At 47.1% G+C, this 17,387-nt stretch overlaps 1 protein-coding gene across 3 annotated transcripts in view; it reads right to left on the reverse strand.

Moving 5' to 3' along the window:
• LOC127575708 (glycerophosphodiester phosphodiesterase domain-containing protein 5-like) overlaps nucleotides 1-17,387 on the reverse strand; it is a 217,065-nt gene that overhangs the window by 124,678 nt on the left and 75,000 nt on the right. For all 3 annotated transcript variants that reach the window (XM_052025691.1, XM_052025690.1, XM_052025693.1), the window contains one exon: nucleotides 11,558-11,729. In XM_052025691.1, coding sequence (XP_051881651.1) covers nucleotides 11,558-11,674 — 117 coding nt within the window. In that variant the 5' untranslated portion in view covers nucleotides 11,675-11,729. Of the gene's footprint in view, nucleotides 1-11,557; nucleotides 11,730-17,387 lie in introns of those variants that run through there.

Genomic DNA, 17,387 nt, shown 5'->3' on the forward strand with positions numbered 1-17,387 from the left:
ACAATAATAGAATGCAGAATAAAGTGTTACAGTTACAGAGAAAGTGCAGTGCAGGCAGACAATAAGGTGCAAGGTCACAACGAGGAAGATTATGAGGTCAAGAGTCCATATTATCATACTAGGGGACCGTTCAATAGTCTGATAACAGCAGGACAGAAGCTGTCCTTGAGCCTGGTGGTACGTGCTTTCAGGCTTTTGTATCTTCTGCCCGATGGGAGGGGGGAGAAGAAAGAATGTCCAGGGTGGATGGGGTCTTTGATTATGCTGGCTATTTTACCGAGGCAGCGAGAAGTATAGACAGAGTCCAAGCCCCCATCTACACTAATCCCATTTTATTCACCCAAACCTTCTTGCAGCTCCCATCGGGTGGGAGGTACAGAAGCCTGAAGTCCCGCACCACCAGGTTCAGGAACAGCTACCTCCCTTCACCCATTTGGTTCTTGAACCAACCTGCACAACCCTAATCACTACCTCAGTAACAGTGACACTGTGACCACTTTGCACTATAATGGACTTTGTTTTTTACTGTTCCGATTGTGTTCTTTCTTGTAAAAATTGTGTATAATTTATGTTTAATTCACGATTTTCTTGTGAATGCTGTGTCTCTGATGCAGTGTGCCTGTGATGCTGCTGCAAGTAAGTTTTTCTCTGCACCTGTGCACACATGGACTTGTGCATCTGACAACAAACTTGACTCATCGATACTCTCTATAACTTCAGCCATTACTTCCCAACTTGTCCACGCTGACCATCGGACATCCCTCGATATTAACCCCATCTCCTTGCACTTGGCCCATAGCCTTTTATGCCTAGGTGATTGAAGTGCTCGTCCAGACACATGGCAGTGACCCAGCTTCAACCACTCCCTCAGACAGTGCATTCCAGGTACTCACCACTCTTCTGGGTGAATGTGGTCCTCCTCCAGTCCTCTCTGATTTCTTCCCCCCCTTAACCTAAACCTGTGTCCTCTAGTTGTAGCTACCGCTGATATGGAGGTATGTTTCCCACAATCTACCCTACCTATACCCCTCATAATTCTACATACCTCAATCATGTCCCCTCTTAACCACCTCTGCTCCAGGGAGAACAGACCCTGCCTCTCCAATCTCTGCTCATAACTGAAATGCTCCATCCCAGGCCACATCCTGGTGAGTCTCCTCTGCCCCCTCTCCAGCTCCATCACATTGTTCCTATATCTCGGTGACCAGAACTTCATGCAGTACACGAGCTGAGGTCTGACCAAGGTTTTGTAAAGTTGGAGCATTACCTCTCTACTTCTGTAGTCAATGCCCCCTCTAATGAAGACCAGTATCCCATATGCCTTCCTAACCACATCGTCTACCTACGTTGCCACCTTCTATGGGACAATGTACTCCGAGGTCCTGCTGTTCCTCAATACTCCCTGAGGCCCTACCATTCATGGTGCATGTCCTAGCCTCATTAGTGCTCACAAAATGCATCAACACATTGATGCAATCGTGAAGAAGGCACACCAGCGGCTCTAGTTTGTCAGGAGTTTGAGGAGATTTGGTATGTCACCAAAGACCCTTGCAAATTTCTATGGATGTACGGTGGAGAGCGTTCTGACTGGTTGCATCACCGCCTGGTATGGAGGCTCCAATGCGAGGTGGTGATGCAATGTGCAGAATCGAAAGAGGCTGCAGAGCGTTGTAGACTCAGCCAGCTCCATCTCGGGTACAACCCTCCCTGCCATCAAGGATATCTTCAAGAGGCAGTGCCTCAAGAAGGCGGCACCTCAAGAAGGCAGCATCCATCACCAAGGACCCTCACTACCCGGGACATGCCCTCTTCTTGTTACTACCATCGGGGAGGAGGTGCAGGAGCCTGAAGACCCACACTCAACGATTCAGGAACAGCTTCTTCCCCTCCGCCATCATATTTCTGAACGGTCCATGAACCCATGAACACTACCTCGTTACTCCTTTTCTCTGCATTATTTATTTTGTAACTTATAGCAATTTTATGTCTTGCACTGTACTGCTAGTCCCGCAACACAACACATTTCACAAATGTGTTGGTGATAATAAACCTGATTCTGATTCCTTACATTTGTCTGGCGTGAGCTCCACCCGCTATCCCTCCGCCCAGTTCACCAACACACCAACATCTCTCTGCAGTCTGAGACTCTGCCCCACACAATGAACAACTCCACCAATCTCCGTGTCATCCGTGAACTTAATGATCTTTCCTCCCACATCCACTTACGAGTCATTCATTTATATTACAAACAGCAAGGGTCCCAGTACCGATCCTTGCAGAACACCACGAATCATAGACGTCCAATTGCAAAAAACCAACCCCATAACATCACTTCCCGTCTCCTATTGCCAAGCCAATTTTGGATCCAATTTGCCAACTTGCCTTGGATCCCACGTGGGACTGTTTCAAAGGCTTTACTAAAGTCTATGTAAATCACATCTACTACCCTGCCCTGGTCAATACACTTTATTACTGCTGTTGGCAGAGGTATTCAGCAGTATGGAACCAAGGCACGTTGGTGAATTACCTTACAAATTAGCTGCAACACAATGGATTTAGGAACATATTCGATGGGCTGAATGGCCTGTTCCTACTGGCAATTCTTCAGTAGAAGTGGAAAGATAAAAGATGGGGAAGAATGAATGGGAAGGGAGTGAAAATATTCCTTTAAAAATTTAAGGAAGGACGATAAATGTGATGAGACACAGCTGAGGGATTGCGGTCGGTTCCGGTCACCACATTTTGGGAAGGTCCTGGTGAGGGTGTGGGGGAGATTTTCCGGAACAGTTCCGAGCACAAGGAATTTTAGTTCCTGGGATCAGAATCAGATTTATTATCGCTGACTTATATGACGTGAAATTTGTTGTGTTGCACCAACAGGACAGTGCAAAGAAAAGTGCAAAGTGCAAAGATAGACCAGAGGAGCTGGAGGGGTTCTCATCGGAAAAGCGGATGTGGAGCAGAGGACTGACAGAGGTGGACAAGTTCATGACTGCTCGGTGTGGCGTAATGGAAGGAAGTTGTTATCAACAGAGGAAGGTATTGGTATTGTTTTTGGTATTGGTATTGGTATTGGTTTATTATTGTCACTTGTAACGAGGTACAGTGAAAATCTTGTCTTGCATACCGATCGTACAGGTCAATTCATTACAAAGTGCATTGAGGTAGTACGGGGTAAAAACAATAACAGAATGCAGAGTAAAGTGTCACAGCTACAGGGAAGTGCAGTGCAGGTAGACAATAAGGTGCAAGGTCATAACAAGGTAGATTGTGGGGTCAAGAGTCCATCTTATTGTATAAGGGAACCATTCAATAGTCTTATCACAGTGGGATAGAAGCTGTCCTTGAGCCTGGTGGTACGTGCCCTCAGGCTCCTGTATCTTCTGCCTTATGGGAGAGGGGAGAAGAGAGAATGACCTGGGTGGGTGGGGTCTTTGATTATGCTGGCTGCTTCACCAAGAGGTATAGACAGAGTCCATAGAGGGGAGGCTGGCTTCCATGACGCACTGGGCTGTGTCTGCAACTCTCTGCAGTTTCTTGTGGTCACGGGCAGAGCAGTTGCCATACCAAGCTGTGATGCATCCAGATAGGATTCTTTCTATGGGGTATCAATACAAATTGGTGAGTGTCAAAGGGGACATGCCAAATTTCTTTAGCCTCCTGAGGTGAGCTTTCTTGGCTGTGGCGGCTACGTGGTTAGACCAGGACAGGCTATTGGTGATGTTCACTCCAAGGAACTTGAAGCTCTCAACCCTCTTGACCTCAGCACCATTGACGTAGACAGGAGCATTTGCACCGCCCCCTTTCCTGAAGTCAATGACCAGCTCTTTTGTTTTGCTGACACTGAGGGAAAGGTCATTGTTATGACACCACGTCACTAAGCTCTCTATCTCCTTCAGAGGAAACAGGGTTGAAACGATGGCCAGAGGATACAGGAGGGGATGTGGGGCATTGTGTTAACGTTGAGCGTTGGTCTGGGACTCACGGCCCATAGTGGGTTGTGCATTGAAAATTCATCAGGACCTTCGAAAGGGAATCGGAGAGACAAGTAAGAGAGAATCCTTCGTGGCATAAGAACAGGGGCTCAATTGGCCTTTTCAGAACCAGGACAGACTCAATGGGCCAAATAGAGTCCTTTAAGGCCATAATAATTCTATAATCCTCTGATCGGCAATGACCAGTGAAGCTAAAGCAAGAAAGGCTCTTCAACAAATGCCAAGAGGACTGGTTCAAGGGCATAGGAGGGAACAGGAGAGAACGAAATGATTTCACGGTCAGTGAGGAACACTTGCAACCACTGAAGGAACTGGAAGATAGAACAGGAGACCCGACAACCTTCCAATAATAATCCACAACTCCTGGGACAGGCAGCTGTCGAGGCTGAGGGCTGCTGGAATCTCTTGGACTTAGTGACCATGAGGGGGCGTAGACAGGGTGAAGGCGCATTGTCTTTTTCCCAAGGAGGGGGAGCTAAAAACAAGAGGGCATAGGTTTAAGATCAGAGGTGAGAGATTTAAAAGAGACATCAGGGGCAGCTTCTTCATGCAAAGGGTGGTGCGTATTTGGAATGAGCTGTCAGAAATAGTGGTTGAGGCGGGCACATAGCAACGTTTAAAAGCCATCTCGAAAAGTCAAGACAAGTTGAGTTTATTGTCATATGCACAAGTACATGTACGCACAAGTGCAATGAAAAACTTACTTGCAGCAGCATCACAGGCACATAGCATCAGATAAGCAGCATTCACAAGAAAAACATAAATTATGCACACTTTTTACAAGAAAGAACACAATTAGAACAAAAAATGTCCATTTTAGTGCAAAGTGATCGAAGTGGTCGTAGTGTTGTTAAACTGTAGTGATTAGGGTTGTGTCAGTTGGTTCAAGAACCGAATGGTTCAAGGGAAGTAACTGTTCTTGAACCTGGTGGTGTGGGACTTCAGGCTTCTGTACCTCCTGCCCGATGAGAGCTGTGAGGAGATGGCACGGCCCGGATGGTGGGGATCTTTGATGATGGATGTTGCCTTCTTGAGGCGGCACCTCCTGTAGGTACTCCCGATGGTGGGAAGGGATGTGCCAGTGATGTATTGGGCAGAGTCCACTACTCTCTGCAGCTTCTTATGTTCCTGTGCAATGGAATTGCCGTACCAGACCGTGATGCAACCAGTCAGGATACTTTCAACTGAGCATCTGTAGAAGTTTGTTAGTGTTCGGTGACAAGCCGAACCTCCCTAACCTCCGAAGAAAGTGTGCACTTTCCTTGTGATTGCATCTATATGCTGGGCCCAGTATGTGGATAGGAGAGGCTTCGAGGGCTACGGGCCAAACATGGGCAGATGGGACTAGCTCACTGGACAACACAGTCGGCATGGACCAGTCGGGCTGAAGGGCCTGTTTCCCTGCTTTATGACTATGACGCACGTCAGTGCCTCTGCTGTGGGAGAGAAACGAGGCACTCACCAACACAACAGGCTCTGACTGCAGTCTGTGTTGTAACTTGTGTACTCTTGAAGCCTCTCAAACCGTCCCAATCATTTCCCGGATCACATTTGGAACCAATTGAGCAAATCAACAGCACATGGGCTGCACTTCTGCGACTGGCTCTGCCTGTGTGTCTGGGTGTGTTCTGAAATCTCCAAATGCCCAGGGAAGGGGGAGGGAGAAGGGGCAGAGGGAGGGGGGAGGGAAAGGGGGGAATAGTGGGAGGAAGAGGGGGGAGTGGGGGAGGGAGAAGGGGAGGAGGGGGGAGGGAGGGGGTTGGAGAGAGAGGGGAGAGGGGAGGGGAGAGGGAGAGGGGTGAGAGGAAGGAAAAGATTATATAATTATATAATAAATCTTTTTCTTTCCCTTTTGATTTTTTTTGTATTATATACGCTTACTAAGAGACTGTGGCGTCTAGAAAATATCTTTTATTCTTTATGATTATATACGTCGTGATTGTCCTCCTGATCTCTTTGTATCACGTGTATAATCATTGATGTTCTGTATACTAATCTGTATTAATTTGAAAATTAATAAAAAGATTGAAAAAGAAAGAAAAAGACGGAGAGGGAGGGGAGGGAGAGGGAGGGAGGGGGGGAGGGAGGGGGTGGAGGGACGGGGGGTGGAGGGACGGGGGGTGGGAGAGGGCGGGGAGGGAGAGGGGGAGGGGGGTGGAGGGGAGGGGGTGGAGGGGCGGATGGGGCGGGGAGGAAGGGGAGGGAGAGGGGCGATGGAGAGGGAGGAGGGAGGGGGATGGAAAGGAGGGAGGAGGAAGGAGGGAGGGGAGGGAGACGGGGAAGGGAGAGGGGAAGTGAGAGGGAGGCGGAGGGAGAGGGAGGAGAGGGAATGGAGCAGAGAGAAGGGGAGGAGAAGGCAGAGAGTGGGTGGAGCTGAGAAACAGATAGGTTGGACCAAGTGCAGCTAACTGGGACCTGTAGAGGTAAATTCACTGACAACATGAACAGGGTGGGCCGAAGGGCCTGTTTCCGTGCTGTGTGATGCTGTGACTCTATCTTTAACAATCCCCAGCGACTGTGAACTGAAGCAACAATTGGAGGGAAATCACATCAGTGACCAGAAGAGGCCCAATTAAATGCAGCAAGGTCGGAAGGCAAGGTGCTGCCACTCCTGGCTCCGGTTGACAGAAGTGGGGACAGTTTGAGGGCAGGAGCCATGATCACATCTTAGATACATCGTTTCAATAACTTTACCTCCCAGCTGACATTACTTGCCCTGTGCAATGCAGCATCCCCAGTACAGCTTGCCACCGCCGACATTAAATTGCTGTCACCGGTGCCAGTACACAGCAAGATCCCACAAACAGCACTGTGCCAATGACATGTATTTACGGCAAGGCACCAACTGCAGGATGAGCTTCCAAACACTTGCCACCAAGCTGCGGACAAGATAAAATTGCGGAGACATATTTATCACGGCCAAAGAAAGCACACTAGCACCCTTAGAAGGCTAAAAAATTCGGCATGTCCCCAATGACCCCTCACCAATTTTCACAAATGCACCATAGAAAGCACCCAATCCGGATGCACCACGGCTTGGTACGGCAACTGCTCTGCCCAACATCAAGAAATTTCAGAGAGTTGTGGACACAGCTGAGTCCATCACAGAAACCAGCCTCCCCTCCATTGACTCTGTCTACACTTCCCACTGCCTCGGGAAAGCAGCCAACATAATCAAAGACCCCACCCACCCCGGTCATTCTCTCTTTCTCCCCCTCCCATCGGGCAGAAGATACAAAAGCCTGAAGAGCACGTACCACCAGGCTCAAGGACAGCTTCTATCCTGCTGTTATAAGACTCTTGAACGGACCTCTCACACATTAAAAGATACACCTTCGATCTCCCAATCTACCTCGTTGTGGCTGCATCCCTCACCATGATTTAATTAACTTTTGGTGTCATTAATTAGCCCGAGCCAAGCCATAGCCCGGAAGAGGGTGACCATCTTTCAGTAAGATACCGTGGATACATGCTATTTAAAAGAGAGCAACCCTGGCCTGGCGGGACTGATGTATGAGATTGGATCAATTAGGCTTCCATTCACTTCCACCGCCCTTTGAGGAAAGAGTTCCAAAGATTAACTATCTTCAGAGAGAAAAATTCCCCCTTAACTGTCTTTTATGAGCCACCCTTTATTTCTAAACAGTCTCCTGGTTCAAGTCTTCTTCCACAAGCAACCATCCTCTCCACATTCACTCATGGAGTCATAGAGCACTACAGCACAGAAACAGGCCCTTCAACCCATCTAGTCCATGCCGGCCTGGTTTTCTGCCTCATCCCATTGATCTGTACCCAGACCATAGCCCTCCATACCTCTCTCATCCATGCACCTATCCAAACTTCTCTTAAACGTTACAGTTGCATCTACCACTTCCGTTGGCAGCTCGTTCCACACTCGCACCACCCTCTGAGTAAAGTAGTTCCCCGTCAGATCCCCCTGATCTGTTTCAACCAAGTCCCTGGTCTCTCTTCTAAACTCCAGCGGAGACAAGCCCAGACTGTCCAACCTTTCCTCATAAGACAACCCTCCCCTTGGAGGTATTAGTCCATTCAACTTTCTCTGAACTTTTTCCAATAATTAAGATCCTTCCTTAAGTCAGGAAACCAATACTGTGTAGAGTACTCCAGGTAAAGTATCCTGACTGGGTACATCACGGTCTGGTACAGCAATTCAAATGCACAGGAACACAAGAACCTGCAGAGAGCAGTGGACTTAGCCCAATACATCACGGGCACATCCCTCCCCACCGTCGGTAGTACCTACAGGAGGCGCTGCCTCAAGAAGGCAACATCGATCATCAACGATCCCCACCATCCGGGCCATGCCATCTTCTCACTGCTACCATCGGGCAGGAGGTACAGAAGCCTGAAGTCCCACACCACCAGGTTCAGGAACAGCTACTTCCTTTCAACCATTCCGTTCTTAAATCAACCGGAACAACCCTAATCACTACCTCAGTACAGTAACATTATGACCACCTTGCATTACAATGGACATTTTTTTTGTCCTAATTGTGTTTTCTTGTAAAAATTGTGTTTAATTTATGTTTTTCTTGTGAATGCTGCTTATCTGATGCTGTGTGCCTGTGATGCTGCTGCAAGTAGGTTTTTCATTGTACCTGTGCATACATGTACTTGTGGGTGTGATAATAAACTTGACTCACTGATACTCTATAACTTCAGCCAATAACCTCCCTACTTTTGTATTCCCATCCCAAGGATCAACAGCGTGCAGCTTGTTTTCAATTAGCAGCACTTCAAGGTCTACAGCTACGTAAAAAATTCATAGGTTTATGCTCAGCGAGATGGAGAGCTGTACATTGCAGCACCTTGTAAATGTACTATACTGCAGGGTGCATTAGCACAGGCCTCAGTACTCAGTGATGCATGAATACAAAGATATTGCGGTGATCAGGCTGAAAGACATTCCATGATGGCTATCATGTAGGCTATCTTGTGGGATGAAAACAAACAGTAAATATACCGGAAGAACATTCCCGACCCACTCAATCATAGTCAAAGGACCCATGGCCTGTCCAGAGAACTACCTCCAATACATTTTCTATCCACCTCCCACCCTAGGCCAAATCTTTGAACACTCCCATCAGTCTCCTCCACCTCTAACCTATTTCCAAGGTCATAGCCCTCTTCTGAAATTCGGTTTTGAATCTGCTTTCCATTGTTCTTTCAGGTCATAGAGTCATACAGCACGGAAACTGGCCCTTCGGCCCAACTCGTCCATGCTGACCAAGATGTCCCATCCAAGACAGTCCCATTTGCCCACAATTGGCCCATAACCTTCCAAACCTTTCCCTATGCACATACCTGTCAATTGTCTTTGAAAAGTTATTATTGTACCAGCCTCAACCACTTCCCCTGGCAGCTCATTCCACGTACAGATCATCCTTTATGCAAAAAAGTTGCCCCTCAAGTTCCTATTAAATTTTGAGCCACAAACAATCTGCAGGAGGAACTCAGTGGGTCAAGCAGCATCTATGGGAGGTAAGGAATTGTCGACGTCTCGGGTCGAAACCCTGCGTCAGTCTTTTGTGTCTCCTACTGAATCTTTCCCCTCTCACCTTAAACCTATGCCCTCAAGTCCTTGATTCCCCAAACTTGGGAAAAAGACTGAGTGCATTCACCCTATTTATGCCCCTTATGATTTTATACACCTCTGTAAGATCACCTCTCAGTGTCCTACACTCCAAGGAAGAAAGTCCCAGCCTGCTCAACCTCTCCCTATAACAGTCCCTCAAGTCCTGGCAATGGTAATGTATTCTGACCACAGCTCGTCCACAGAACACAATGTCCTCACTTCCACCATGCCTCTGTTGCCAACTAACCTTAGTGGTTATTACTCCACCTACCACTGGAAACGCAGAATAACATATAGCTCAGGAGTAGACCATTTAGCCCATCTTGCCTGTGATTGCTCTATAAGTCCCTTCTCCCTGTTCACTCCCTGAACCTAGTCATATTCTCCATTACACTGAGATCTCCAACTCACATTCTGAGAGTTTCCCACTATTTACTCCAGCTAAACTCCATTGGGCTGATATTCCTTGCTGAACAGGCTTCGTCTTCGACTGGATCAAACACACTTTGCGTCATCAAACATGCGCCCGAGCCACAAGGACATTAACCAATCAAAGATCAAGCTTTGAGGGTGGGTTGGTTGCCCAATGCGTTTCCATGGATTCAGATCCTGTGGGATGTTTATCTGGGATTAACAGCTGTCCATCAATCCCCCTCAGGTGTAGGCCCAAGGAATCAGCTCAGCAATTGTGGCTACAATGCAGGTCAGAGGCTGGGACTTCTGTGGTGAAGTTCTCATCTCCTGACACCCCAAGGCTCTTACACCATCTACAAGGTGCACTGCAGTCACTCACAGAGGATACTCCACTACATCTGCCAAACACCACATCAACTAGAAGGCCAAGGTCCAAAGTTACATGGAACCTGAAGGTTGCCCTCCAAGTCACACACCATCCTGACTTGGAAATATATCGCCGCTCCTTGGCATTCCCTACAAGACATTGGTGAGGCCGCATTTGGAATATTGTGTTCAGTTTTGGTCACCCTCCTACAGGAAAGATGTCATTAAGCTGTTGTGGAGATTTACGAGGATGTTGTCGGGACTCAACGGAGGTTATGGAGAGAGGTGGAACAGGTTGGGACTATTTTCATAGGAGTGTAGGATAATGAGGGGTGATCTTATAGAGGTGTATAAAATCATGAGGGGCATTGATAGGGTGAATGCACACAGTCTTTCTCCCAGGGTTGGGGAATCAAGAACTAGAGGGCACAGGTTTAAGGTGAGAGGGGAAAGATTTAATAGGAACCTGAGGGGCAACTATTTCACCAAGAGGGTGGTCAGTATATGGAACGAGCTGCCAGAGGAAGTAGTTGAGGCAGGTACATTTACAACATTTAAAAGGCACTTGGACAGGTACATGGATGGGAAAGGTTTAAGAGGGATATGGGCCAAATGCAGGTAAATGGGACTAGCTTAGATGGGAATCTCAGTCAGCATGGACCAGTTGGGCCAAAGGGCCTGTTTCCATGCTGTTTGACTCCATCATCGATCTGAATCCTGGAACTCCCTCCCCAACAGCACAGTGGGAGCAGCTTCACCAGAAGGACTGCAGCGGTTCGAGCAGGCAGCTCACTATCACCTTGTCCAGGGCAATGAATACTGGCCTTGCCACTCATATCCAGATCCCAGGAGCAGGGAGGACTGACAGCAGGACACTGGCTTCCAAATTCAAAACCCACCCAGTCAACAGGAACATGAGCAACTACACAATATTCTGCATCCTGTTATTTGCTTTTCCCCTGTACTACCTCGATGTACTGATGTGATGAAATGATCTGTATGGACGGCATGCAAAACAAAGTTTTTCTCTGTACCTCGGTACATGTGACAATAATAAACCAATTTACCATCTCAATAACTACAGCCACAACGGCAAACTTGGATCTTGCCCTTCCAGTCACAACCTCTGCACATGTCTACGATAGTCAAACACCAACACCACTGGATACAGCAAGCCAACACTGACCTTGGTCGTACTGTCATGTGATCGCTGGTATCGCTTCCACCTGCACCCATAGATCCCTGTGAGGAAGGACAAGCATAGTTGGGGCTCGTAGTACTGAAGTGGTTGGTGTTTTACCATGCTCCTTCCGATGCCTATGGAGGCGACCTCAACAACCCATCAGGTCACTTGACTCCTGGGGGGGAAGGAAAACAGACACAACACAGTTAAATCTGAAGGAAAAAAAGAAGTCCTTTTAAAGCTTCCAAATCCACATCAATCTGTCATAGAACAGAATCAAGACGTATTGGTATTGGTTTATTGTTGTCACTTGTACCGAGGTACAGTGAAAAACTTGTCTTGCACACCGATCGTACAGGTCAATTCATTACACGGTGCAGTTACATTGAGTTAGTACAGAGTGCATTGATGTAGTACAGGTAAAAACAATAACAGTACAGAGTAAAGTGTCACAGCTACAGAGAAAGTGCAGTGCAATAAGGTGCAAGGTCACAACAAGGTAGACCGTGAGGTCAGAGTCCATCTCATCATACAAGGGAACCGTTCAATAGTCTTATCACAGTGGGGTAGAAGCTGTCCTTAAGTCTGGTGGTACGTGCCCTCAGGCTCCTGTATCTTCTACCCGATGGAAGAGGAGAGAAGAGAGAATTTCCCAGGTGGGTGAGGTCTTTGATTACGCTGGCTGCTTCACCGAGGCAGCGAGAGGTAAAGACAGAGTCCAAGGAGGGGAGGCTGGTGTCCGTGATGCTTTGGGCTGTGCCCACAACTCTCTGCAGTTTCTTGAGGTCCTGGGCAGAGCAGTTGCCGTACCACCGACAAGGTGGTACCTTGTCATGACCTTGCGTCCTATTGTCTGCCTGCACTGCACTTCTCTGTAACTGTAACACTTTATTCTTGCATTCTGTTGTTGTTTTCCCTTGTACTACCTCAATGCACTGTTGTAATGAAATTACCTGTATGGACGGCATGCAAAACAAAGTTTTTCCCTGGATATCTCGGTACATGTGCAATAATAAACCAGTTTTACTTGACCAGCTGCCTGGACTATTGATCACCGTCACATGAGTTCAAATCCCAACACAGCAGCTGTAGAATTTAAATTCTGCCATTTTTAATAAAAATAACATTGAATAATAACGCTGACCACAAAATACTGGATTGTTATACCAACCCATCTGGTTCACTAATGTCCCTTTAAGGGTGCAAATCTGGGACATGGGGTTAGTACAGGAAAGTGACACTGAGGTAAAAAGATCTTAAAGAATGGTAGAGCAGAGGAGATGGATGGCCTATCCCGCAACTAGTTCTTAGAACGTAGAACAGTACAGCACAGGAACAGGCCCTTCGGCCCACCGTGTCTGTGCCACCACGATACCAAATTAAACTAAATCTCTTCTGCCTGCACATGAGCCATATCCCTCCATTCCCCCCGCATATTCATGTGTCTATCTAATGGCCTCTTAAACACCACAGTCATATCTGCTTCCACCACCACCCCTGGCAGCCTGTTCCAGGCACCCGCCACTCTCTGTGTAAAAAACTTGCCCCGCACATCTCCTTTAAATATTCCCCCCTCACTATAAATGCGTGTTCTGTAGTACTTGATGTTTTCTACTCTGGGATAAAGATCCTGACTGTCCCTCTCTCATCTCTCATAATTTTATAAACCTGTCTCCCCCCCCCCCCCCCGAGAAAACACTCCAAGTCTATCCAACCTCTCCCTGTCGCTCATACCCTCTAATCCTGGTGAACCTCTTCTGCACCCTCTCCAAAGCCTCCACATCCTTCCTGTAATGGGGTGCCCAGAACTGCACACAACACTCCAAGTAGAGCCTAAACCAAATTTTGATACAAATGCAACATTCTTATTTAAGGCAACTCCCTTAAAATTTCCTTTGTCCAAATTCCTCTCAGAGTGGTTTGACATTGTTTTAAGTAATATAGATAATAAGTACTATCGCTATAGATATTTTACAAGATAAAAGGTATTCAATGAGTGCAGGCTGGGTTCTGAGCTCTGGGGTAGTTGAATCACTGCTCTGTGTGTGTGTGTGTGTGTGTGTGTGTGTGTGTGTGTGTGTGTGTGTGTGTGTGTGTGTACACTGTAGACAGACAATAACAAGATCAATCCCATAAGATTAATTTAAAAGAAGCACATTCTGGGAAAGACTGCAGTGTCTGTCAGGAAGGGAGAGGGCTGACATAACAAGTGCTGACTTTAGATACTACCTGCCGGCAGGAGGTCTGTTTATCACCCTGCAGAAACATTAGATACTGACAGGAAGCAACACCAGTTGCAAATCAAAAAAAACAACTGCAGACGCTGGAAAACTGAAATAAAACAGACAATGCTGGAAACACTCAGCAGGTCAGGCCGTGTCTATGGATAGGGAAACAGTTGACGTTTCAGGTCCCGCTGTGATGAAATGTTCTTGACCTGAAACATTAACTCTGTTTCTCTTTCCACACATGCTGCCTGACCTGCAGAGTGTTTCCAAAATTTTCTGTGATTATTATTTTGTGGCTTCTGTTCTTGCTTGCCTTCACCGGACGAGCCATTGAGTTGAGACATGGTGTTACAGCTGTGTCGGATGTTGGTGACACCACACCTGGAGTATTGTGCGCAGTGCTGGTCGCCCAGCTATAGGAAGGATGTGATTAAAGCTGGAGAGGGGGCAGAAACGATTCACAAGGATGTTGCTGAGACTGGAGGGCTTGAGTTATCAGGAGAGACTGGACAGGCTGGGGCTGTTTTCCCTGGAGCGAAGGAGGCTGAAGTGTGACCTTAGAGAAGTTTATAAAATCATGAGCAGCATAGCTGAGGTGGACGGTCACAGGCTTTTTCCCAGAGTAGGGAAGTCTAAAACTAGAGGGCATAGGTTTAAGGTGAGAGGGGAAAGAGTTGAAGGGGACCTGAGGGGCAACTTCTTAAACATGGGTACGTGGAACGAGCTGCCAGAGGAAGTGGTAGAGCTGGGTACAATAACAATGTTAAAAGGCATTTGGACAGGTACATGGATAGGAAAGGTTTAGAGGGATATGGGCCAAACGTGGGCTCAGGAAGGCACCTTGGTCAGTATGGATGAGTTGGGCTGAAGGGTCTGTTTCCGTGCTGTATAACTCTATTCTGATTGCTTGTGGATGAAATCTGTGTGAAGTAATTGCTTTTGTCTCTGTTATTCACAATTCTTGTGCCTCAGTTAGACCCAACCAAGTATCCTGTGAGTAGTTCACCATTTCCATTTGCTCTTCACTCCCCACACCCTTCTCTGGCAGAGAGGTTGCATTTAGATATCACCTTTCAAACATCAGACTATCCCAGAGTGAGACACGGACAATTAAGCCTTCTTGCATTCTAAGAGAAAAATGCCCAAAATGTGCACAGCAAAGTTCCACAAATCAGCAGACGATTCCTGTCCAGAGAGTTGTTTTTGGTAATGTCAACTGATAAATATTTAACCAAATATTGAGGAGAAACTATCTTCAAATTAAACTAGCTTATCTCTACATAAAAGAGCAGAAGGGCCTGGATTTAATCATCATACACATTTTCAATAGTACAGCACTCTCTCAACATCATACTGGAGTGTTAGCCTGGAATTTGTTGCTTTATTCTAGTTTGGGCATGAACACAAAATCCTCTGTAGCAGAATAACGGTTCTGTCCACAAATGTGACCCAGAGTTGCCTTTGGTTGTTACTTTAATTCTCCATCCCACTCCCACTCTGATCTCTCCATCTTTCGTCTCCTACACTGTTCCAACAAAGCCCCACATAAGATCCAGCAACTGTGCTTCATCTTCCATCTGGGACAGTTACAGCCCTCAGCACTCGATATTGAATTCAACAACTTCAGATAAGCCACCTTTCCTGTCTGTGATAAAACTGGCCAGTCCTAAAGGATGGTCAACAACCTGCAACATCATCTCATTTACTCTCTCCACAGATGCTACCTGACCAGCATTCTCTTTTATTTGAGATTTCCACCAACCGGTGTGCTCCATACCTCACTGTTCCAGTATTGTGTACTTTAGAAGATAGAACATTATAGCACGGAACAGGCCATTCGGCCCACGATGTTGTGCCGATCTTGATGCCAATTTATCCTTAACAGCCTCCTCCTGTGCATCATCCATGTCCCTCCATACTCATGTGTCTATCTAAAAGCCTCTTAAATTCCACCAAACTGCCCCTGGTAACCCATTCCAGGAACCTACTACTCTGCGTAAAAAAACTTGCTCCTCACATCGCCTTCAAACTTCCCTCCTCTAACCTTAAAAGCATGTCCTCTAGTGTTTGACATTTTCCCTTCACTGGCCTCAGTTGTCTCCCTCTGCTTACACAGATGAGATACAATCTATACGCATTTGCTGCGCCTTCTTAGACAGTACCATCAACACTTCTACCATCTCCACAGCCGAGAATCCTCCACATCCGAGAATCCTCCACATCATGGACATTCTGCACTCTCCTCCTCCCCCCCCTCTGTAACTTAAAGGCTGCTTGTCCTCTCACTTTAACAGTTTGGATGAAAGGTCTGAAATATCTCTCCACAGATGCTGCCTGACCTACTGAGCATCTCCAGTGTTGGTTTTGTTTCTGCAGTTATGCTACCCATTGAAGTGAGGCCTTTGGCAGAGGCACATTCAAATCCAGTGGATTTAGGATAGAGTTCTAATACTGTCACATAATATTGGCCATTCAGCCCATCAAGTCTATGCCAGCTCACCCGGTAAACCCATCAATCCAATTCCTTATTTATTTCACTACATTGAATCTCATGTACCCGTCAATTGACTTTGAGTATAGAAGATGGGAGGTCAGGGTGCCATATACAAGAGGCTGGTGAGGCTGCATTTGGAGTATGGTGTTCAGTTTTGGTCGCCCTGCTATAGGACAGATGTTATAAAGCTGGAAAGAGTTCAGAAAAGATTTACAAGGATGCTGCCAGGATTCGAGGGACTGAGTTATAGGGAGAGGTTGGACAGGCTGGGACTTTTTTCCTTGGAGTGTAGGAGACTGAGAGGTGATCTTAAAGGGGTGTATAAAATCATGAGGGGCATAGACAGGGTGAATGTCTTTTTCCCCAGGGTTGGGGAATCAAGAACTAGAGGGCATAGGTTGAAGGTGAGAGGGGAGAGAATTAATAGAAACTTGAGGGGCAACTTCTTCAAACAGAGGGTGATGGGTATATGGAACGAGCTGCCAGAGGAGGAGGTAGAGGCAGGTACAATAACAACTTTTAAAAGGCATTTGGACAGGTACATGGATAGGAAAGATTACAGGCCAAACACAGGCAAATGGACCTGCTTGGATGGGGCATCTTGGTCGGCATGGACCAGTTGGGCCGAAGGGCCTGTTCCTGTGCTGTATGATTCTATAACTCTCCCCACAGTTGTCCAACTACGCCTCCACTAGGGGTAATTTACAGCAGCCGATTAACCCACCAGCACGGTGATGGGATGCCAGGGGCAATCAGGAGGCGGGAACAGGGAGAACATGCAAACTCCACACACACAGACAGCACCGGAGGTCAGGATTGAACTCCTGTCACTGGAGTAGCGAGGCAGCAGTTCTACCACAGTGCGACCCTTAACGATGAGACCTGAGCAAACTATTAGTTTGCTGGGTCTCCAATGCCTGTCTGAAAGACAAACAGGAAGTGAGATGTCTGGTGATTAGAACCTTGGCTCAAACAGCTTAATACGGCAACTGCTCTGCCGGTGACCACAAGAAACTGCAGAGTGTTGTGGACACAGCCCAGCACATCATGGAAACCAGCCTCCCCTCCATGGACTCTGCCTACACTTCTCGCTGCCTCAGTAAAGCAGCCA

The sequence above is a fragment of the Pristis pectinata genome, chromosome 11, assembly GCF_009764475.1.
Source record: "Pristis pectinata isolate sPriPec2 chromosome 11, sPriPec2.1.pri, whole genome shotgun sequence".
NCBI classification, from domain to species: domain Eukaryota; kingdom Metazoa; phylum Chordata; class Chondrichthyes; order Rhinopristiformes; family Pristidae; genus Pristis; species Pristis pectinata.